The sequence below is a fragment of the Pinus tabuliformis genome, chromosome 6 (genome assembly GCF_031772625.1).
Source record: "Pinus tabuliformis cultivar Carrire ecotype Pingquan chromosome 6, CPIR1, whole genome shotgun sequence".
NCBI classification, from domain to species: domain Eukaryota; kingdom Viridiplantae; phylum Streptophyta; class Pinopsida; order Pinales; family Pinaceae; genus Pinus; species Pinus tabuliformis.
Window position 1 is genome coordinate 1505040768 of NC_142292.1, and position 23585 is coordinate 1505064352.

The window sequence follows — 23585 nt, forward strand, 5'->3', positions numbered from 1 at the left end:
TGCTTTAATAATTTAACATTTTGCTTAAAAATTTCATATTACACCTAAGTTCATTTTTCTTGTATATACAATGCATACTTCTTTCTAAAAAAATCTTGAAAAATCTTTTTTTAGAAAAACTTGAAAAACCCTTTTTTTTAACAATACATTAAACAAATAATTCAATTACTTAAAATAATCCTCAAAATTAATAAATTTTAAAAAAGTGTTATATTTAAATAAGTCACAAAATCATTTAATATAATCTTTATAAATATAATTGTAACTTTCACATTAAAATAAATTTATAATTAAAAATACTCTTTCATAATTTATAATAATAAATAATACATCAATAATTTACATAATTTACTTAATAAACATCATAAACTTACAATAAAGTGATCATAAAACTTACAATAAAGTGCAAATGACGTTTTTTTCCGTTTTATTCCTTTGAAACACAATATTATACAATTTCTTTCAAACTTATCCATTAAAATATTAGTTATTTAAATCTAAAGATAAACCTTTCTCAAAGTATCTCTCGGTTTCTCCGATATAAATTGACCTACTATAAAGTAGTTTTAATTTCTCATAATAAGCACCAAATTTAATATGATAATAATTTCTTAAAAAGCTCCAAATTTAATGTGATAACAATTTCCCAAACCTCAATTCATGCTCAGAAGTACTTTTACTAAATAGTATTGACTTGGATGGATCGCCAATATAGAATACCTATAACTTTTCATAGTGACAACCAAATTTAGTATGGTACATTAGTCCATTCTCATAAATGCAAGTCCCTTGAAACTAACCATATGTCTCCATATTCAAAATAACTTTAGTAAATAGAATTGAGTTGGTTGATCCCATAATCTATTCTCATAAATGTCAGTCCCTTCAGCCAACCATAGAAATATTGAAATTATTTTCAGCAAACATAATTGGCTGTAAATAGAATTGAGTTGGTTGATCCCCTAATCTATTCTCATAAATGTCAGTGCCTTCAACCAACCATATGTCTTCATATTGAAATATTGAAATTATTTTCAGCAAACATAATTGGCTTGGATGATCCCTTGATATATGTATGTATCCTGTCATGGTAAGCTCCAAATTTTATAAGATACCAACAAACGAAACGTCAATCTATACTCATAATTGCAAGCCCCCCTTAATCAACATCTGTCAACATAGTGGGAAATGCAAGTCCCCTTGACCAACCATCTGGCTACATGATTGGAAACTTTTTTAGCTAGTAGAATTGACTTGACTTGGTTTATGTGGAGCAGGCTCATCCACAGTGTTAAAGCGTATCTGTACTGTAAATCGATATTTCGTGTGGCCCCGGATTTCTTGGGCCCCCACCGAACAAGGACAAGCAATTTACTGATTATAAACAAATTTCCCATCGCAGGTTTCCATCAAGACTGAGAGTAAGATAGAGGCACAAGACCATTGGTCAACGAATTGGGCTGTGCCCCATCTGTTATTTTATAAATTTCTTCTTCCACTCTGGGCTCGAGAAACATTCTTATCGCTCTATTATGCTCAGGATGTGCTCCCAATAATTTCACCCATTATAACATATCAGGCGTTATTCGTATTCACAGATGGCCTGAAGAACATGTGGGCACTCACGATTTAGATCACAAATGTGAAGGAGTGAGTATCCGTGGTAATTTCTGTTTTGGTTAATTTTCTTATAATGATGGGGGACGAGGAACAGCCATGGCAGCAACAGGTGATGGAGCTGACATTGCTGTCCCAGGAACAGAGGGTCCCTCCTCTCCTGTGGGCAGTGGAAGTGAACAAGTGCCTGCAGGGAGCAGGTGTTATGATGCCTTGTTTGGATTTGGCCCAATTGCTGATATCCCTTCTATGTTGGAGGAACAACGAACCCATGTTATGGAAGTACATCGAGCAGGCTATGGGGTCCCGACTTGTGCCCCATGTTCTTATTCTTGCCTTGCTTACTTCCAGGTATTATCTTGTTTTTTCTTCTTCTCAATTTCAGCGGTGAATTCAGGACTTAATAGTAACAGTGTGGGATCCAGCTACCCAGCATGTCAAAGACGTTGTGTTTGCAGCTGAATTGAATTTATAGGATTTTAATCGGTAGACAGAACCCATTTGTTAATTGGCCTCAACATGGCCTTTGTTTGATATTTTTGTCTTTTTGTATGCGACTCTCTTTTCAAATAAAAATGTGATAGAAAACTACAGGCTGCCAACTCCGTTGTCTAACTGCTGGAAGACCAGCTGCTTATATAGATAGTGCAGAAATGCCCCACAATATACATGCCAACCTGTATCCTATGCCATTGCGAAGGAGGTTAATGACAAGAAATTAGAGGCTGGACAGAAGGGCGTTAAATGAAGTCCTATGAAGTCCACCATCAAGTGGGTGGGTCAATTTAGCAGCCTTCAACAGAAAATCTCTTCCCTCCCCCCATCCACAGACTTTTACTCTGACAGAAAATAAAATTACAGAAACGAGACTTTCAGGTCAGAGCCATAGAGGGTGCAATAAAACAAAAATAACCCGAGACATATAAGGACTTTGAAGATAAAAATGGCGTCGAAAACCTGCCTTCGATTCAGATTCGGGTTTACGCCTATGTCTTCCTATTTTGTTATTTATGGATTTTACTAGTCCAGATTCTTTGTTTTTCCTTTTTCTTTGGCAGGGGATGCCTTACGCATTCTTGCATTTGCTATCCCTGCTTGATGTATTTTTGTGTCTCATGGATCTAATTTGATAATATGTGGACATCTATATAATTTCTCTTTCTGACTCGGAGCCGCATCTTGTGGATCTGAGATCCTTTCTACCAGGAGGATGAAGTTTCTCATTATGTCTCTTTGTTCTTCTGTCAACACTTTTGCAGCCTGCACGGTACTGACGGTGCACCTCTATGCCATCAATTTTAGACTTCAACTTCTCTATCAGCCCCCACTATTTTTCGCTATCCTCCTGCAATTTCCCAATTAAATCTACTTGAGCTTTTTGACTTGATCGGTTCTCTTATTTTTGATGTGTTTATAACTGAGTGCCTGTAGATGTCAACGACAGCCTCATACATCTAATGTATCTTTGTTGATATCCTATTTATGGACTTTCTTTCATCACCTTCGCCAATATAAAACCATTCTTCGTAGGCATTGTTGTTATTGCCTCTCTGATTTAGTTGCTTCCTAGTCCTTTTAAATCTTTCCACTTCTTTTGGCTCCTCTTTAAGATTTATTTCTCCTCCTGGATTTTTACTAATAACCAATGACTTCTCCAGTGTCAAAAATGGGAAACAGAAATGATTGCAAATGGGGTTTTGGAAATGTGAACAACCATGCTCTAGTAAGGGTAAGAAACTTAGGGAAGACTCCGACTGAGGAATTCAGATGAAACTTTCTGTGGAAAACTGCTCCCCTTGATGTGAGAAACTCTTACTTCTTTCGCTGCTAGTTTGCCCTCCACTTCCAATGAAATGTATTTTTTCTATTATTTTATCTTTCAGCTTAATATGCCTTGGCATAGTTCCTTTAGGGTTAATGGGGTTATGCAGGGTTACAAAACTCTTTTTTTTTGTCTGTATTCCCAACTTCTCCTAAAATCAATCAATTGTACATCTTTTGCATTTGCTGGGATTGTCTGGCTGTTGTTTCAGTTACTGTCATTTTGTTCAGATATGGTATGATATAATTAGCTTCAAAATAACTGTCATACATGAGTTCTTGCTGTTGCCGTTTAATTACTGTTATAATTCTGCCTAATATTCGGCCTCTATCAGATATTTCCCAGGTGCTTTCAATTAACTTTTCTTGATTATTTAAGTTATCAACAATAACCTTTTTCATACATCCCAGTACAGACTTGGTTAACACAGCCTTATTACTGTTATTTTTCTCAGCGGGTAATGTTGAAGAAGCAATTTCAGATTCCACAGATGGCTTGGGTGCTTCAGGGACAACATATAGTGGTTCAAAGCACAAATCATTTTGATATTCTTAAATCTCAGCCATCTAGGTTGCAACCCACCCTTTCAGTATTTCCACTAAGGCTATATGTTTCTCAACCTTAGCTGTTATGACCTGTTTAGTAGCATCATTCAGTGTGGCAACATCAGAAGCTGCTATATGTGAAACATCTAAATGAATTGATGGCAAGTCCATTTTATTTTTCCCCTAGCTCTTGACTCAGCAGAGCTCATCACCAAGGTTTACTCTTAACATGTTTGAAGTGATGTAAGGTTAGCACCTTATCATCAAAAACAGGTAGTGGAGTGCCCTGAATCTTGTTCAACATTTCTTCCCTAGACCTTATTTTTTTAAAGAGCCCAATCAAGTGAAGAGGCACCTATTGGACCAGTAGTTCTTTTGGAAAATTCTGTAATTCCAAATTGCTGCATCAGTGGAGGTTCACAGCTTCGAGGAACTTGATTGGTGATAAGAATTTTCAGTCAGTAAACATCATCTTCGTGTTCAAGCTAGAGATCCAATGCAACAAATGGATTTTATTTCCATTATGGATTCATGGCTAGGGAGTGATCCAGGAAGGTAATTCTTCTAGGGTATGCAGAAGATGCATTTTGATGGGGCTTGTGCCCAAACTGGGGCTGGATCTGGTGTTACTTTTGAAACAGGCCTGTGCACTAACATGGCTGGAGCTGGTGTTGTTTTTTGAAATCAGTAATGGAGAATTGTAACCTTTCTCTGTCATATTGCAATTCGAATGCACCGATAATGTCCCAATGTATGAAGCCTTACTGCTTGGTCTGCAACAAACACAAGAAATGAAGATACAAGACCTGATTGTCATGGGAAATTGTGAATTGGTGGTTAATTATGTAAGGAGGACATATTCAGTTAGGAAAGATGAATTGAGAGCATACAATAATAAGGTGTGGGATCTCATTTAGGGTTTTCAATCTTTCAATTAATAATGTCTCTAGAGAGCAAAATCAGTTGGCAGATTCCCTGGTGTCTGTTGTTTCTCTCTTACCCACACCCAGTTTGTAGTTACTCCTGGTCATACATTCCAACTGGATGTTGTTTACAGATCATCCGTCCTTGATAATTCTCATGCTCACTGTTGTGAACAAGTTTTAAAGCTTTTGCAAACTACTGAAGAGTATGAAATAGTGGAGGATTTGCATCAAGGTAGCCAATATTTTGTTCATCAGCCTCACGATAGAAAAGGACATGATAGCAGTGGTAATCTGCATAGTAGAGGGAGGGGACGCTAGTCTCTCTTGAGTCAATTTTTAGTAGGGGTAATAAATTGAATAAAGGATCATCCTTGGAGGAGAAATTGTTGAGAAAGGTACAAGAAATGCTGGTAATAAATATAGGGACCCCAAAGAAGCTTGATTGTTGAATTTAGGTATTTTCTATACAGAGGAAGAAAAACAACAATTCATTAATCTGTTCAAAGAAAATGAGGGTATGTTTGCCTAAATATATAATGATTTGAAAACATATGATGTGAATATCATCTTCCAACATATAATCCATCAAAAGCCTGATCTGCAACTGTTTAGACAGAGACAAGGACCAATGGAGTTTGAAGCCAAAGTTAGAGCCACTCATTAGGGCTGAGCTGCAAAAGTTGCTGAATGCTGCAATAACATGTTATCAGATATTTTTCATGGATGTGCAAATCTTGTCCATGTTAGAAGAATGGTGAGGTTTGATGATGTGTAGGTTTCAGGAATTCGAGTAGTGCCTCATTGAAAGACAATGGTGCAGTTCCTCACATGGATAAGTTGTTACATCAAGTTACTGTGTCTGCCATGCATTCTCTATTCAATTGTTTCTCAGGTTACAACCAATTGCTTGTTGCTGAAGGTAGGAGAATGATCTTGTGCATTATTTTATAAAGAGTATTTTAGTCCAACAATAGATGCTAATCCTTCGAGTCTGTAGAAATTCAAAGTACACATATTCACAAGAGATGTGGAATCTAATCTTTGGAGTCATTGATCCAATGCAGTAAATACACCTTTATCCGTATATTGATACAATAAGATTAGATCCTTTTTACTTGAAAATTAGGTAGTTGATCTCCGTAGTCACCCTTAACTACCACTACCACCACTTATCTTAACCTAATTGATCACTTAACTCATGTGACCTTTTATTACATTTGGATTCCTAATATATGTTATTATTGTGTAATTTATTCCAACATCCCATTTTAACATGATTTTTTTAAAAATTATTATTATATTATTATCATTATTAATTTATCCTTTTGGTACAAAATTTATAACAACTTTTAATCCAGAGGCTGAGTTGCGAATCCTTGAATTAAAACAAGAAGTATTGGAGTTCATTATCATCCTCTTCATTATTTGAGTCTTTACCGCTTGAATCCCTGGCCATATTACGATTCTCATCTTGGAATAAAGCTGAACAAACACTGGACAAATTGTTCATTTCATCTCAAAAATATATGTACAACTTCTCCAAATTCAATTTTTCACCGAACTTTAAGAATTTTCAAAGATGGGAAAAAATATCATTGCAATTTTAACTTATGCTCTACTAGCACACACTTTTGTTTTGATAGGCTTTGTTGTATTGCACCACACTTATGTTACATGAATTACATGAATCACAATTTTGTGCCCTAGGTTATGGGCATTTTCCCTATAGTTCCACAACACGAATTGGTGCCCTAATGCGCACACCACTATCATGGGATGTCGTCTTTATTCAGAAAAAGTTTTCTGCAAACCGTCTCTGCTAAGATGCTTTCTTCAAACCAATGTGGTAGCGAATATTTCTCTGCATGCGTTGGTCTTAGAAGCGGATTTGATGTTGCGTATCTAACGTGGTTCTCTAGGTGGTTTGAGGTTATTCTATCATTGTGTTTTCATTGTGTTATTTATGTAAACGCTCTCTATGACGACTTTTGATGGACTTTTCTCTAAGAATTCTTGTTCTTCAACAAAAAGGTCACTGTTAATATTTTACGCCAAAATTTCTCTGTCGAAGAGTCGTCTTGGTATTTGTTAATATTTTACGCCAAAAGTTCTCTGTAGAAGAGTCGTCTTGGTGTTCTTCTGCAATTTTTACACAATGTATTTTTCCACTGTTGATAATATCGGCGATATATCGACGATATTTGAAAATATCGCGATATTTTCGGCAAAATGATATATCGCCGAGAAAATATCACGATATTTTCTGTTTTGAAAATATCGCGATATTTCAAAATATCGGCAAATATCAGCAAAATATCGCGATATTTTGAAAATATCGGCTATGTTTAAAAATTTGAAAAAATTATTTTTTATGCTTGCCGATATTTGCCGATATTTTCTCCGATATTGCCGATAAGATGTTCCCTGGACCGTCGCCGATATTTTGCTGATACCGATATTTTCAACACTGTATTTTTCTATGTCAAAGTAGTGGGTATTTTTCCAGTCACTTGCTTTACGACCAATCAGTGAACAAACATGGCCTTTATTACTTATCGCTTATCAATTTGTTATACTATGTAAGATTCCAGTACAGAGGTGACTCCAATGTTTCTAATAAATTTTCCAAAGGGTTCCTTCCTCACTGTTCAACCCAGACTTGACATGTATACTGCTGTAGGTAATTAGCTGTTTATTTAATTGACGTTTCACACAAACAGTGATTTTCTTTCAACATACAGGCAGTTCAACGCATATTAAAATGCATTGATAATACATCCAGAAATGTAGGCAGCATTGTCACAATTCATAGCAGAGTATAAGCCAGAAATACGCTTGCATTTATTTCAAGTGATCATCATATGATGACAGATAACCACACAGTTTAGGGAAGTGAAACAACAGTAATGCAATAGAATAAATGAATCTGCTGTGTTGAGTTGTCAATAGGTCCCTCCAATACAATAACTAAATCAAAAAATTGCTTCAGCAGTGTACACCAGGCATTTATCTTCACTCTAAGATGGTATTTACATCGCTGTTCCAGCCTTGGTATGAACCCAGAAACATTTGCACCAGCTCAGGAAATTTCGTGAGGATGTAGTCCAACATGCGGAGACCCCTCCTGGTTTCCTGTAGCAGTTCAAATGGGGTTCCACTGAGAAATTACATCAGCAGCTCACACGTCTTCCAGCAAGGGATGCAGACACCCACGTGATATATGAAAATCTGTTCATGTACATTTAACAGTGAAAGATGGGTAGCATGGGCCCTCTACTCAATTAATAATTCAGCAGCTGATGGTTCGTGGTCCCTACTCATAAAAGTCTGCAGTCCTCACAATAATTTGTGGGTTCCATGAAACTGCATTATTTACTGATATTAATTTGTCTTTGACACTTCATTCTCTGTGAAGCCTTCAGCCTCTCATAGGAAATAGGAAAAGACAGTATAAGGATATAAAACAATTGATAAGCTTGAGTACCTCAATATTTTTCAGAAAATTCGTTCTCCATTGAAGCTCAACGGTGAAATCTGAGTGATTTCACTCTCATGTCCAGACTAGGGGACTCGTTGCAACACCGAAGTCTGCTATGGCAGCTAAGGCTCCAAAGCCCTCAGCTTCCTCTTCCAACTCTCTCCAAGAGCTCTCTCTTCAAACTCACACAATATACGAATGAATTAGAGTCTCCTCAATTCCCTTCTTTAATGAGTTTAGGATTGTCTTTTCATCTTCGCCTTCCCTTTTGTCTTTTCATCTTCACCTTCCTTTTTCTCTCTTTATTTTTTTTCTTTTTATTAAATTCACTTTTATAAAGTCATTTTGTGAGACTCCTCTTTATAAAGTTAAAGTGACATCCAACTTGCCTAGGAAATATCATCCTTTCTCCTTCATTAATGAAGTCTCCTTAGGCTAATTTAAGTCCCCTTATTAATGAAGTCTCCTTAGGCTAATTTAAGATTGCTTGCCCTCAAGCAATTTCAATTTGGGATGTTGATAAGGAGTGGTTATTACTGTCTGCACACCCTCCTCGAGTTCTATAACATGCTCAAAGCCTCTATCTGGTGGTCTACCTGGAGGAATATCAGCAAAAACTTTATGATGTTTACGAAGTAATACTTGTATGTCATCTGAGTGTGGTCGTGGCTGCTTTGACTGTCTGTTATTTGTAATAAGGCACTCTACTGCCCACTCGATATCACCGCGTTTCAATACAGCCTCCATGTGGTTGGATGACATGAGCTTCGGCGGGTATTTATGCATGGCTCTCAAGACTACCCTCCTGCCATCTACTGGATCATTGAACTCCATTTCCATGTTCCGCTGATCTATGGTGTACTTTCCTATGTAATAAAGCCACTGACACCCCAACACCACATTAGCGTCTGACACATCCACTACAAAGAAGTCATCTGTCACTGTATAGTTTCCCATGGTGAGTTGTAGCTTGGGGATGTACCTGTTGCAGTCCATCTGATGTTTCCCGGGTATGATGACTGTAAAACCATCGAATTCTGCTGTAGGAATTGCCCTTCGTTCCACCAGCTCTGCATCTATGAAGTTGTGAGAAGCCCCACCATCAACCAGTATTGTCACCTTGTGCCCGACTATAACTCCTCTAACTCTGAAGGTATGGTATCTAGGGAATCCTGACATAGAGGCAAGAATAGGAGCTTGGCCCTCTGCATGCGAGGACTCACCTCCAATGGTTTGGTGCATCTGCCCCTGTATTTGTCCTTGTGTTGGTCCTTGTACCGGTCCGTGTGCCTGCTCCTCATCATTGTCACTCTCTGAGCACACCTCAATGTAGTGGGCCTTGCCCGCTTTGTCTTTGCCCGCACACTTGTGCCCCGGTGCCCAAGGTTCTTGACAGCTGAAACAAAGTTTCTTCTTCCTCAACTCTTTTCGGGTCTCCTCATCCAACTTTGGTTTCTCGGTCCACTCCTTTTGAAAGGGCTTGACCTCATTACCCTTGGGAGTGAATTTATTTTTGGAAGCTGCATCTTGTAAGTCCCTGGTTTTATTGATTGCTGCATGAAGTGTGGTGGGTTCAAAACTCTTGACCCATCCACATAGAGGTTTTTCCAACCCCTCTATAAATAGCATCACCAATCTGGGCTCTGAAATATCTGTGACCATGACCACCAGTCTCTGAAACTCTGCAATATAAGCCTCCGGACTACCCGTCTGCTTGAGTTGTGCCAGCTCTCTAAAATGTATCTCCGGATCCTTCCTGTCAAAGCGCTCAATAAGCCTCTGAGTGAACTCTGTGTATGAGATGATGTTGTTATGTCCCAACGTCACCAACCCATGGTACCACCACTCATGGGCCTCACCATCCAAGTGTAGGGTGGCCAATTTGATAGCCTCCTCCTCTATCATATGATGCAGCTGAAAATAAGTGTCCAATTTTTGCACCCATGATCTAGCTGAGCATTTGGATGACCCATCAAAACAGGGGATGGTCACCTTCCCCAGTGTTTTCTGCAGCTCATGATTCTGCCTTGGAAACCTCTGAGATGGTTTGGGCCTGCTCTTCAGCTGAAGGTGGCAGAAATCAGTGAAGCTCATAGCAACGCGAAAATCCTGTCCTAGAGATTGATATTGTTCCATGTAATCTGCATAAGGGATTCCAAAATCAGCCTGCTCTGTTAAGTCTTCTGCAGCCTATTGCACAAACTGAGGCATATTGGGTCTGGCCATTTTGCTATCAGTGCGGGATGGGTTCTGCACATAAGTCTGGGCATGACTACTTTCAGCACTGTTGGACCCTTCTCCATTCAATGGCTCTTTTCCAGTGGAAGCCCTTATGTGTGTCATGCCCTTCATCACCTCCACCATCTCTTTTTGGCCCTTGGCCAAGTCATTTATGGCCTTGAGTAAGCTATTAAAAGCTTGTTCCTCCTTATCCCCCATATCTGGTCTTTCAGGTGTCTTCTCTAACCCCTTGCCCCCTTCTGGCGTCTCTTCACTCTCTGTATCAGGGATATCTTCCTCTGAAAGGGGAGTTGGTTCTGTATAAGTATGCTTCCTCCTATATGTTATCCATGTGTAATTGTATGGATATTCCTCTGTCATGAATTTCCAGCCACCTGTTTTCAAGCCAAACCCACAGGCTGAGCCAAGATTAAGGCTCTGATACCACTGTAAGATTCCAGTACAGAGATGAATCCAATGTTTCTAATAAATTTCCAAAGGGTTCCTTCCTCACTGTTCAACCCAGACTTGACATGTATACTGCTGTAGGTAATTAGCTGTTTATTTAATTGACGTTTCACACAAACAGTGATTTTCTTTCAACATACAGGCAGTTTAACACATTAAAATGCATTGGGAATACATCCAGAAATGTAGGCAGCATTGTCACAATTCATAGCAGAGTATAAGCCAGAAATACGCTTGCATTTATTTTAAGTGAGCAGCATATGATAACAGATAACCACACAGTTTAGGGAAGTGAAACAACAGTAATGCAATAGAATAAATGAACCTGGTGTGTTGAGTTGTCAATAGGTCCCTCCAACACAATAACTAAATCAAAATATTGCTTCAGCAGTGTAGGCCAGACATTTATCTTCACTGTAAGATGGTATTTACATCGCAGTTCCAGCCTTGGTATGAACCCAGAAACATGTGCACCAGCTCAGGAAATTTCGTGAGGATGTAGCCCAACATGCAGAGACCCCTCCTAGTTTCCTATAGCAGTTTGAATGGGGTTCCAGTGAGAAATTACATCAGCAGCTCACATGTCTTCCAGCAAGGGATGCAGACACCCACGTGATATATGAAAATCTGTTCATGTACGTTTAACAGTGAAAGATGGGTAGCATGGGCCCTCTACTCAATTAATAATTCAGCAGCTGATAAATTGTGGTCCCTACTCATAATAGTCTGCAGTCCTCACAATAATTTGTGGGTCCCATGAAACTGCATTATTTACTGATATTAATTTGTCTTTGACACTTCATTCTCCATGAAGCCTTCAGCCTGTCATAGGAAATAGGAAAATGCAGTATAAGGATATAAAACAATTGATAAGCTTGAGTACCTCAATATTTTTCAGAAAATTCGTTCTCCATTGAAGCTCAATGGTGAAATCTGAGTGATTTCACTCTTATGTCCAAACTAGGGGACTCATTGCAACACTGAAGTCTGCTATGGCAGCTAGGGCTCCAAAGCCCTCAACTTCCTCTTCCAACTCTCTCCAAGAGCTCTTTCTTCAAACTCACACAATACACGAATGAATTAGAGTCTCCTCAATACCCTTCTTTAATGAGTTTAGGATTGTCTTTTCATCTTCACCTTCCTTTTTCTCTCTTTATTATTTTTTTTCTTCTTTTTATTAAATTTACTTTTATAAAGTCATTTTATGATACTCCACTTTATAAAGTTAAAGTGACATCCAACTTGCCTAGGAAATATCATCCTTTCTCCTTCTTTAATAAAGTCTCCTTAGGCCAATTTAAGTCCCCTTATTAATTATTTCACTGCTTAAGCCTACGGGAACCACTTTAGGCTAGTGGACTCCGTCATAAGCTTCCTATGGGGACAGAGACATTACATACTAGCGTAACTATATAAATTAAATGGCTGGTAAACGTGGATAGGCATCAATCTATGATAATCAGAACCCTTATTTCATGATACTCACATTGCCAAGATTTAGAAAACTCATAAATATTAACCAAATTATAACTTTATATCAAATTATTATTATTAATAATTATAAAAAGAATTAATATATGAGTTAAATATATATACATTTAAAAAACATGTAACAAGATTCTTAATCATGGAGATCCTCCCCCACTTTACCATGTAGGTTTTTAACCAATAAACAGGCTTTGTTAGAATACCTTAGGCCAACACTATGGCTTATCAATACCACATGCCCAAAAATCCATAACTCATTTCATATCATACTTGTTCATATGACATTTTTTTAATTAATCAATTTAATTAAAAGAGTAAAAAGGGCATAACTAATTTTGAGATAAATCTCAAGCTTTGATTAGTGACTACTACTAAGAATATTTTAGAATATTCCATGGAAGTTAATAACTTACCATCCACCTAATAATCATTGATAATTAAATAAAAATTGTGGAAGCCCTATTCCAAAGTAAATATGTCTACCAACGTAATTACTACTTAATTCAAGATAGTCACATCTACAAACAACATGGGAACCAGGAAATTCCCTGTCCACAAAGCTAGAAAAGCCATTATATGAGCCCAATCATCTACGGGGAGGGACCCGTCACCCAACATCAGGATGGTAAGCATAACGGTGAACTCATAGGACTAGAGCCAATTGCCGGACTAGAATAAATATCACTTAAAAATATATATTAGGAGCTGTGACTCTTACGATATACTATTGAGTGTTATGCTAATTTATCAGTTGGCCTATTGAATTCCCATACCTTCCTATGATTATTAATTTATTATAATGTATGTTTTTTTGACATCACGGGCTAGTTATAACACTTACGTGACCTTTATCATACGTTGATGTTACTTTACAAAACATTGATTCTTGATATTATTGGAGTGTTAATACTCCAACACTCTCTTTTGAAATGGAAATAATATTTATCAAGTACCTACCCCGACGCTTGGTACAAAACCTCAAAATTTGCAAGATGAATATAAAAATTGTTGAAGGCCATATATGGGTCTACCAACATCCACTGGAGCACTTGGGTAATTAAGGGTAGTGTTCTTTTGTTCTCTAGAATGGTAACCTAATTAATTGGTTGTCACTGTTAATACTAATGATACATGTTGTCAATAGTGAAAAAATTGACCTATTCCTTAAAATGGGAAATGGGGGAATTTGTAATGTTGGAAGAAACAACCACTAGAGACTATTAGTAAAAGGAGGAGCACCACTAACAGTCTCGGCAAAAGGCTTGGAAGGCTTCAGCTTTTGGGACTGTTCTTAGAGTTCTTCCACCAAGATGGAGTTTGATGACTTATATTGGGTTGCTTGGTACCCTTATCTTTTGAGCAGGAAGCCTCTTAGTGCCACGCTCAAAGTAGAGCCTATGCTGGAATGCAATGTAATCCACAACTTGGGTTCAGTTGTGTTCACCATATCTAAACTATATGATCTTGCAGTTCCTTGCCTAGATCTGCATAGATGCACATGAGAAAAGGTAGTAGAAGATTTAGCCTTGGTGGCATTGCTAATACAAACATAGGCCCTCAACACATCATCAATGGCTTTAAGGGACTTGGGGTTCTAGAATTCTAGCTGTAGATTTGACAACCAAATCCAACGTGGAACCAAAACCAAGGCTTTGGTGTTTGAAGTAGGGACTGCATAGCATCATGAGGAGGCGTGCACTTCCCATAAACCATGGGTGACGTGTAACTATCTCCAGCTAGTCCTAATAGGAGTTAAAGTTGAGGATGAAAAAACCTTTTATAGTAGGATGAGAAATCACAGGTTTCGCGAGAAAGGGGCCCCATGATGATTTGATCTAGGACTACAACTCCTTCAATGAGGGCCAAAAGGCGTTAATCTTGCAGGTCACCCCATGGCTATGTCACAAGGTTCGCCAAAAATCAACCTTGAGGTTCAAATTTTGGTGAACCTAATTTTCCTTTTGAGGTTCAGCAAACCTGATTGAATCTCATAGCCAGAGATGACCAAGTCCATAAATCAAAACTCAAGCTTTTAATCTATCTTTGCAGTTTCCATGTTCATGATAGCATTTTTTTATGTTTATTGATGTTGATTTCTTACTATTTTATATTATATTTCATTTTAATTTTATATATATAGACGAACCTATTGGTGAACCTCATCCTAAACTCATAAAAAATTCTAATTTGAACTGAACCTAATCATTGTTGAACCCAAACTCGACCCCGAGCCATGGGCCTTAAGATAGTTGATCTATTATGCAACCTAGTATGTCCAACAAATCAAATTGAGCATAGAACATATCCAACCATGGAGCTAATGCCATGACTGTTCACTTCAAAATCATCAAATCTGAATAAAATCTAAAAATACATGATCTTTATACCTTACACAATGATTTGTAGTCCCCAAGGAGAACCTTCAAATGCCAGATGTTTCATCCCTACAAACAACAATTCTGTGGAATTCGTAAGGAACAAGGGTTTTGTTCCTTCATGGAGTTGCCAAGATGAGAATATGATCTTCAAATAAACACTCTCATCAAATTGTAGCCAATCTACAAACTTCTGTGAAATGGACTTTATCCTTGTCCATGGTGCCAGCATGTTACAAAGAAGTCTGGCACTTCCAAAGTGTAAAGTCTTAAGGATAAGGTGTTAGCTTTCTGTAACATAGGAAAGGCTACTGAGGTGACAGTGGGTAGCCTTCCCAAATTACACAAGGCTAACACCTTATACTTGGAAATTTATACTTTGGGGGTGCTAGATTTTGTTGTAACACCATGTAGAGGGTTGCAGAAGAGGGAAAGATGGGGTCGATGGTCCAACACTAGCAGCAGATTCAGATTTAAGGATTGATTCTTTGAATAAAGTAGAAGTATTCCTTTGCTTGCCTGGTGCAGGTTTTGAAACCCTACTAGAGGGAATAAATGCACTTTTGAGGCCGCTTTTTGAGTGTGTTTGCAGAGGTCCAACAATGATTGATATAACCCTAGATGTAGATGTCTTCCTGTGCATGGATGCAGGGGTCAGTGAGGGCAATGGAGGAGAGAAGGATACCCTAGCCACCATGGGTAGGAGAGGAGGAAGCTCCCCAATCTGTTCCCCATGGATTAATTTCCACACAGAGAATGGGCTCACATGAAGAGCTGCAGTGCATCGATGACTTCGAAGTTCTCAAATAAAACGCACTAACTTTTTGTTAAATTAGACTCTTACTTTGGCTTAACATTGGTTTTGTTTTTCTGGATCAATATTTTTTGGTCAACGTTCAAATTAGTCTTTTTATAGGGTTGCTTATTGAATGCAATTTTCACTGGTAGTAGTAGAATGAATATCGGTGAGATCTTTTAGACAAACATCCTTTAGGATATTTGATTGGAAAGGCATGGATTCTGTTTTTTATTTTTATGCTCAACACTATGGGAGTGTTATCAACATGTGGTATTGAATGTATGCTGCCTTAGATTTTTTATTTCAGTACTACTTTGCTGTATTGTTTTTATTAGTTTGCGCAGACTCATAGTTTAAACAAAAGATGGAATGTATATGGCAAATTGAATGGTGTTAGTATTCATCGTATCTTTCCTTTTGGTTTGCATGTAAATGTTAACTATTTTGTAATTGCAAATGTTACTACCTAATGTGTTGCACTGGATACAAATTACTTATAGACAGGCTTTATTCATCAATCATTTTGAAATGATTGAACTGTAGGGTAATACCTCATCGCCAATCTCAGCCAGAGGCTTATAGACTTTATATGGAACTCCTCAGTAGATATGCCTTTTCATCAGCTTCAACAAATATGGCGTCAGAGAGTGAAAAGTGAGTATTTTTTTCCAAATTGAACAAACTTCGGCAAATAGAATAGTTGCACCATGCAATGCATAGTTTTTGGCAATCTTATTAATCTGTTTTATAGATAAGACAAAGAACAACATAGGCTATATTTGACATCATCATCCTTAATAGAAACTGAAATCTTTAATCTCATGTCCTCAGCAAACTTCAAATTATTTGTATATTGTATGGAAATGGTAAAGGAGACAAGCTCCATAAGAGTGTACTTTTTAGTATTAATCCCATAATTCTTGTGTGCCTCACTTCTTATAATCTTTGTTTCTTGCCTTTGCATTTGTATTTTGTGTGGAAATGGTAAAAGAGACAAGTTCCATAACAGTGTACTTTTGAGTATTAATTCCATCATTCATGTGTGCCTCACTTCTTATTTGTTTCTTGCCTTTGCATCCCATTGTATGATAGCAGATTGCGCTTATCTTTATTTTCCATCCCAATTATCTAAGAAAAGGTATTAGTTATCACCATCTTGAGACACCATAACTATTATTATGACTATAAACTAATACCAGAATTTAATTTTTAATTTTTGCTTTTTCAAATTTGAAAAGGGAAAATTAAATGGTTCCTATTTCAAAACGTAGCACTCCTATAGATCAAAATTTGACTTTAAAGAAGGAAACCTAGTTAGATCTCTAAGGACCAAACATAAATCTGTAAGGACCAAACATAGGACCATTGTTTACATGTTAATGGCATGACACATGATCGTATTTTATAGGTATAATAAGCTTTGTGATTGCCCTTTCATTCTTTGAATGACAAAATCGGAACTACAAGTTTTTGACAAATTATCCAATTTGAAACTATCTTAATCTAATAAACCTCGAAAATGTCATTCACAAGGCTGCTTTAGCTTTCCCATTTGCCACTTTGTTCTTGTTGCAATAAATGGTCTTTGTTTTAGACAATTCAAGTTCTATCAACAGGTCTATATTACATGGTCTGCTCTTCCATGATTGCGACCTTTGTGTTGTAGAAATTTTGAGAATCAGGCAATTAATGAAATTCTGAAATTTCACCTCATTTCCTTGAGGTTTCCCGAATTTAATCCCTGTGATCTTTCAGCCTGAGGGTTGATCTGAAACATTAAGTTAAAGCAGTAATATTTCACTTCCCTTCAATCCAATTTCACCCGGTAGACCAAGACACATATCATATGGTTGTGCATCAATACCACAATGCTACAGGCCTTAGGGCACACTTTTAAGGCATGTGAGAGATATGAAATATCTTTATTACAACAGATTTTAATGGCACCAAATTTGCTCCTTTATCCTCTGGATGTGTGTTAAATCACTTAACCAATTTAGCTATATGTTATGTCATATTAGCATGAACAAGAAGGGCTGAATTATACTTAATCAAGAAAATAGCATAAGCTGAAATTCAAATTTGCAAGTACATAATATATTGCAGATATATTGTTGTCCAAATATTGTGTACTTGCTCGCGCGCACACACATATAAGATGAAGTACAAGTATGTATGCTAATTTTAGTCACAATGGTATGCTCTATGCTTTAGAGCAATTTTACTTCAAATTCTTTATTAGCCCAGTATCAATATTCATATTAGTAATCACATCAACATGATAGTAAAATGCAGATAGAACATAAACATAAACAGTAGAAGACAAGCCAAGACAAGAGGACACAAGCTGTGGCACCAGCCAGGGACAAACCCCAATGTGGGGAAACCCTTGATCAAATCTTCTTTTAGTCTTCAATAGTTCAGCAGAGAGAGAGTACAATTTACAAATCTGAAAATTTATAACAGCATCAAAAGAGCCCTATCCAGAAAAGTCAACGCTGGTCAACAGGGCAGATTTGACCCTCAATGAATCGGTCAACTTCAGCCTCCAAACAGCAAGATAAAACAGCTCTCAAAACAGTGAAATTCAGCCCAGTCAAAGTTTGGTCAAATAGCCCACCTGCGGTCAGCCCTAGCTGCAGTCAACGCTGGTCAACAATCAACGTTTAGCCTCGATTTCTGTGCCCAGAAATGCAGCCTGCCCAAATAGAGATAGCCCTCACAAAAATGTAGTCAAAGGAGGTCAATGCATGCTGGTCAATGCTTGGTCAAACTGTCCAAAAATTCGGTCTCCTGAAATTTCGCTCTCCTGAAATTTCGACCTCTTGAAATTTCGCTCTCCTGAAATTTCGGACATGTGGAGAGAGAGAGAGCCCCATAAATCCGTACCCAATCAATGAGGGGAGGGAGAGAGAGAAGTGTGAAGATGAGTGTGTCAAAATGAGGCTAAGTCACCTTCTATTTATATGCAATGTTGAGGATGAATAGACGTGATTGTTGGGCTTCTGAGCCTACATAAGTTTGCTGGCCGACCTTGACAATTTGACCATAATCAAAATAAATTAACAACTTGATTTGTACATGTCAGAATCAGAGGAATTTTAGATCAATTCTACACCTCTCGGAGAGAGGAATCCAAGAAAAATAGTAGATGTCATAAATAAGATGACTCATGTGGAGTTTGGCCCTAGTTGCCCATTTTAACACTCCCTCTCAACTAGGGAGAACTCCTTCTGCTAATCCATCTGCCAATTTGTACTATATCTGCCATCAATGCACTGCTCTGCTTTGCTTTGCTAAACTATGAAGAAGAAGTGATCGAGAATGTATCATACCATTCTCTACTGACCCGAAGTCAGTGCCAATCAAAGGAGAGTGTGTCATACCACTCTTACTGACCCTAAGTCAGTTCCAATCAAAGGAGAGTGTCTCATACCACTCTTACTGACCTGAAGTTAGTTCCAATCAAAAGGGAGTGTCTTATACCACTCTTACTGACCCGAAGTTAGTTCCAATTGATCCCAGATCAATATCGGTCATCCTAGCATAAGGAGTACCGTAGGACACGATGCGTCCATCTGTAGTACTATGGTCCCTATCCTCATTTCCCTACTCATTGGCCAGATGAGAGGTACTTTCCACGAGTCCCATACTGCATGGGTAGAATGTTTTAGCAGGAGAAGGATGAACCACTCATCCTGCCTACATGTCTCTTAGGCATATCGCAGGGGAAGGCTGAACTACTCACCCTGCACACAACAAACCACTAGGGGAACGCTGGACCACTCACCCTATGGTTGCTCATCGCTCCAAGAAGTACCCCAAGCCCCTCAGAGCTCCCAGAGTTCAATGTCCATCTCATACAGGACCCTCATGGGAGGGTCTCTCCACGACTTCGAGTTGTTCTCGGAAGGCCAAGAACTTGACCTTCCCGAGGGGCTTTGTCAGAATATCCATCACCTGCTCATCAGTCCTAATGTGATGGAGCCTTATTGCTCCTCGTTGGTAGTCCTAATGTGATGAAGCCTTATTGCTTCTCGTTGTACCATATCCTGGATAAATGATACGTGATATCTATAGGCTTGGAGCGATTATGAAACACGAGATTCTCTGATAATCGGATCCCACTCTAGTTGTTGCAAAGGATCACAGTGGTATCCAACCTGTGTTGCACGGGTACCCACACCCGGGGGTGGGGTTCTCGAACCCGTCCTGGGTTCCCACACCCAAGTACCAAATTCGGGTACGGGTTCTTCCTAGACGAACCCAGAAGAACCGGGTTCTTCAAAAAAAAAATTTGGGTTCTTTTCCTTTAACGGGTTCTTGGGTTCTTCGGGTGCTTGGGTTCTTCGGGTTGGGTTATTTGGGTTCTTCATAAAAAAACTATATTAAAAATATAGTTAATAATATATAGTGTGATTGAGGTTAAGAACAAAGTGCATACATTTGTTGTAGGAGATAGATCACACCCACAGACAGAGGAGATCTTTGCAGAATTGCAGTGACTGACAGGGTTGATGAAGGAAGCAGGGGATGTACATGATGTGCACTTTATGCTGCATGATAAGAAACAGGAGCAGGTGGCAGTGATCACATGATGTGCAATAGGAGTGGTGGGAATCTGCATTGTTTTACAAGAGGAAGAAGCTTATATTTTGTTTGTGCTTTTCAACAAGTTGTAAAGACCACTGAAGTCTCATCAAAAGCGCAAGAAGTGCATATGTCGTAATTGCCACTATTCTGCCAAGTTCATAAATGAGGTCACCATGCAGGAAACCGTCCTGAGTGATTTAATCCACTTCATTATTTCCTCAACTCTGTTTTTTTGGGATTTATATTGAGGCTTAAGTAAAATAAGTTAGTTGGAAGTGCTATATTATTCTGTTGGTGTCTCTACAAAGGGAGTGGAGGTTTGAGGACTGTTTGCTGTTTTCATGTATCATGCCAAAGGCTATATCTCTGTAGGGCATTTCTCAAGGACAAGAGCCCATACAGCAATTTTGAAGTAGCATGGGTATTTTCAAAATTTTTAGGTTGAAGTTACATCAAGATATTCAAGTGAACAAAAGATGTGAGTGGACTGTCGACCTCCTTGGATATATGATTGTAGAGAGTTTGTCTGGGCAGAATAGGGATCGGGCTTCAGTTAGAGACCTTTTTTTTCCTTGGAGCTTCAGTTAATGACTTATAAATAGCAGTAAAGGCATTTTCAGAGACACTCTTGTTCTATTTTTGCTCATGATGAGAAGTGTTGAAAATCAAATCTCACATAAATACATATAAGATGTAGATGTATGCACACAAATCGATGCATACACATAGACAAACATTAATGGACATAGAAAGAATAGACATTAATGGACATAGAGAGATGCACACAAGAATTATAGTTTATAGCTGTAATGTATTATTCCATATGTTGGCTTGACAAAAGACGCTTGCCAGCAAGCTGTATAATTGACTTTGTACTGATTTCATGTGTTTCATTTTTGGATGAAAATATGGTGCAACTCTAAATTGAATAAGTTAATTGCATCAAGCAACAGATGTTATGCTTGTCTGTATAAAACAATAGTTAATATCATCACTCTTTTTTATGGTAGCTACTACTGGGGACTTGTGTTTGAGGGTCAAACAGGTAACATAACAATTGAGAAAGGTCTGAAATTCTGTTGGATTTGGAAAATAAAATGAAAGATAAGCATAGGAAGAGAAATTGGAAGCATGGAAAAGGCTGGACATTATATCAGTGTGATCAGACAAACAATGATGCCTGCAATGTTAATATGGCAATATAGAGTTAGGGAACAAGTTTGACCTGCAAAACTGTATTTGATAGGATGCTTGCGTGGTATGCGGTTTCGTGGAACTCAATGACAGCAGGATATGCTGACCACAACTGTTGCATGGATGCTTTCCAATTTGTGGCAGAATGCTTTGGTTTGACATATATCCAAACCGGGTGATCTTCACTATTATTCTGAAGGCATGTGGCAGACTGCCATCAGATGAAAATGGTAAGCAGGTCCATTTATGCATTATCAGAATGGGTTTGGAAAAAATATACAAATTCAAATTTCATATATATTATTAATTATATTTTTTCAACTTTAATATATTTCATATATATTATTAATTATATATATATATGAAATATTAATTAATAATATGCATGTTTAAATGATTATCATTAAAGTTTTCTTGTTTAAAATTTAAAGTTGAAAAAATATACAAATTCAAATTTCATATATATTATTAATTATAAATTTATAATTTATAATTTATAAAATATAATTATTAAATTTAATATTATTATATTACCCGACGAACCCACGCACCCTGTTTCCAAAAATGTCGTCCCCGTCCTCGTCCCCATCCCCGCACCCACGTTTCCTGGCAACATAGTATCCAACACATGTCCAAACAACTCATTGAAGAGCTTCTTCAACTAGACAACTTCATAGGAGGCCATACTAGTAGCTTTGTATTCGGCCTCGGTGGTGCTCAAGGAAACCGATTTCTGCTTCTTGCTCATCCAGGATATTGAAGCAGAACCCAAAGAAAAACAACATCCAAAAGTGCTCTTGCAATCCACCACACTGCCAGCCGAATTAACATCGGAATAACCATGCAACCTCACATCTCCGACAGTGTATCTCAGTCCATGAGTGATTGTGCCCCGAAGATATCTCAGAAGATTCTTGGCACCAATCCAATGTATATGATGAAGCTCAACCATATATTGGTTCAATGCGTTAATTGCAAAACATATGTTTGGACGAGAGTTAACCAAGAACATCAATGCTCCTATGAGTTGACGATACTCAAAAGCATTTCCTAATTCAGGTCCAGCGACACTACCACATAACTTCTTAAAGTTAAGTTCCATCGGAGTAGTCACAGGCTTGCAGTCCACCATCCCAAATCTTTCCAATATCTTCACAACTTATTTTCCTTGAGGAAAATTTCACCTGGCTTTTTCCGGACCTCCAACCCTAGGAAATAGTGCATCAGTCCTAAGTCCTTCATCTCAAATTCAGAGGCCAAATCCCTCTTACATTTATGAATGAGAGGGTTTGAACCTGTCAGAAAGAGGACATCCACATAAAGTACTAGAATCAATGTTGCACGAAGCAGGGACGTTTTTTGGAAGTGGGGACGCAGAAGCGTCATTTTCCAAAAATCTAGGAAGCAAAGCGTCTGCTATATATATATATTTATATTTTTTTGCGTTTATACTCAAAACAAACATCCCAAATACCAAATTAGTTGTAGAAGACATGAAAACATGCATATTTTTGCATAAATCAAGATAGATATGGCATCCATGATTCCATTGTAGTTACTAGTATGTACATCAACCATCTATATTCTAGCGATTACAAACATACATCAAATTTTTAAGCATATTATAAAACATAAACATAGTGCATATTATGATTTATCTAGCAAGTGAGCAACTGTCAACATTTGTCATGTCCAAAATTCAAATAATAATGTTTACAAAATATGTCACTTGGTCATCGCCAAGACAAAAAAGGTTCAAAATTCAAATTCACAAGCCTACAAGTCTAATGAGTAATCTATGACGAAAGTAGTAAATTGTGAATATATCTACTAATCCAGTGTTACGCGGGAGTGGGAGCGGGAGCGAAAACGGGAGTGGGAGCGACCATTTTCAGAAGCTCCCAGCTTGGGAGCGAATCCGGGAGCGATTTTTTAAAAATATATATATTTTTTATATTTTTTAATTTTTGATACATATATGTCAACAAAAACATGTAGAATGATGAATTAGATATAAAAAACATAAAAAAACATAGATTGATCATTGAACCATATCACAT

The 23585-nt window shown here is 37.7% G+C and overlaps 1 protein-coding gene across 1 annotated transcript in view; it reads left to right on the top strand.

Moving 5' to 3' along the window:
* The first annotated feature begins 1414 nt into the window (after positions 1-1414).
* Positions 1415-23585, top strand: part of LOC149264368 (mediator of RNA polymerase II transcription subunit 33A-like) — a 62082-nt gene continuing 39911 nt past the window's right edge. Inside the window, exons 1-2 of the mRNA XM_089428020.1 lie at positions 1415-1968; positions 16282-16392. Of these exons, the coding sequence (XP_089284146.1) occupies positions 1694-1968; positions 16282-16392 (386 nt within the window). The 5' untranslated portion in view covers positions 1415-1693. The remainder of the gene's footprint in view (positions 1969-16281; positions 16393-23585) is intronic.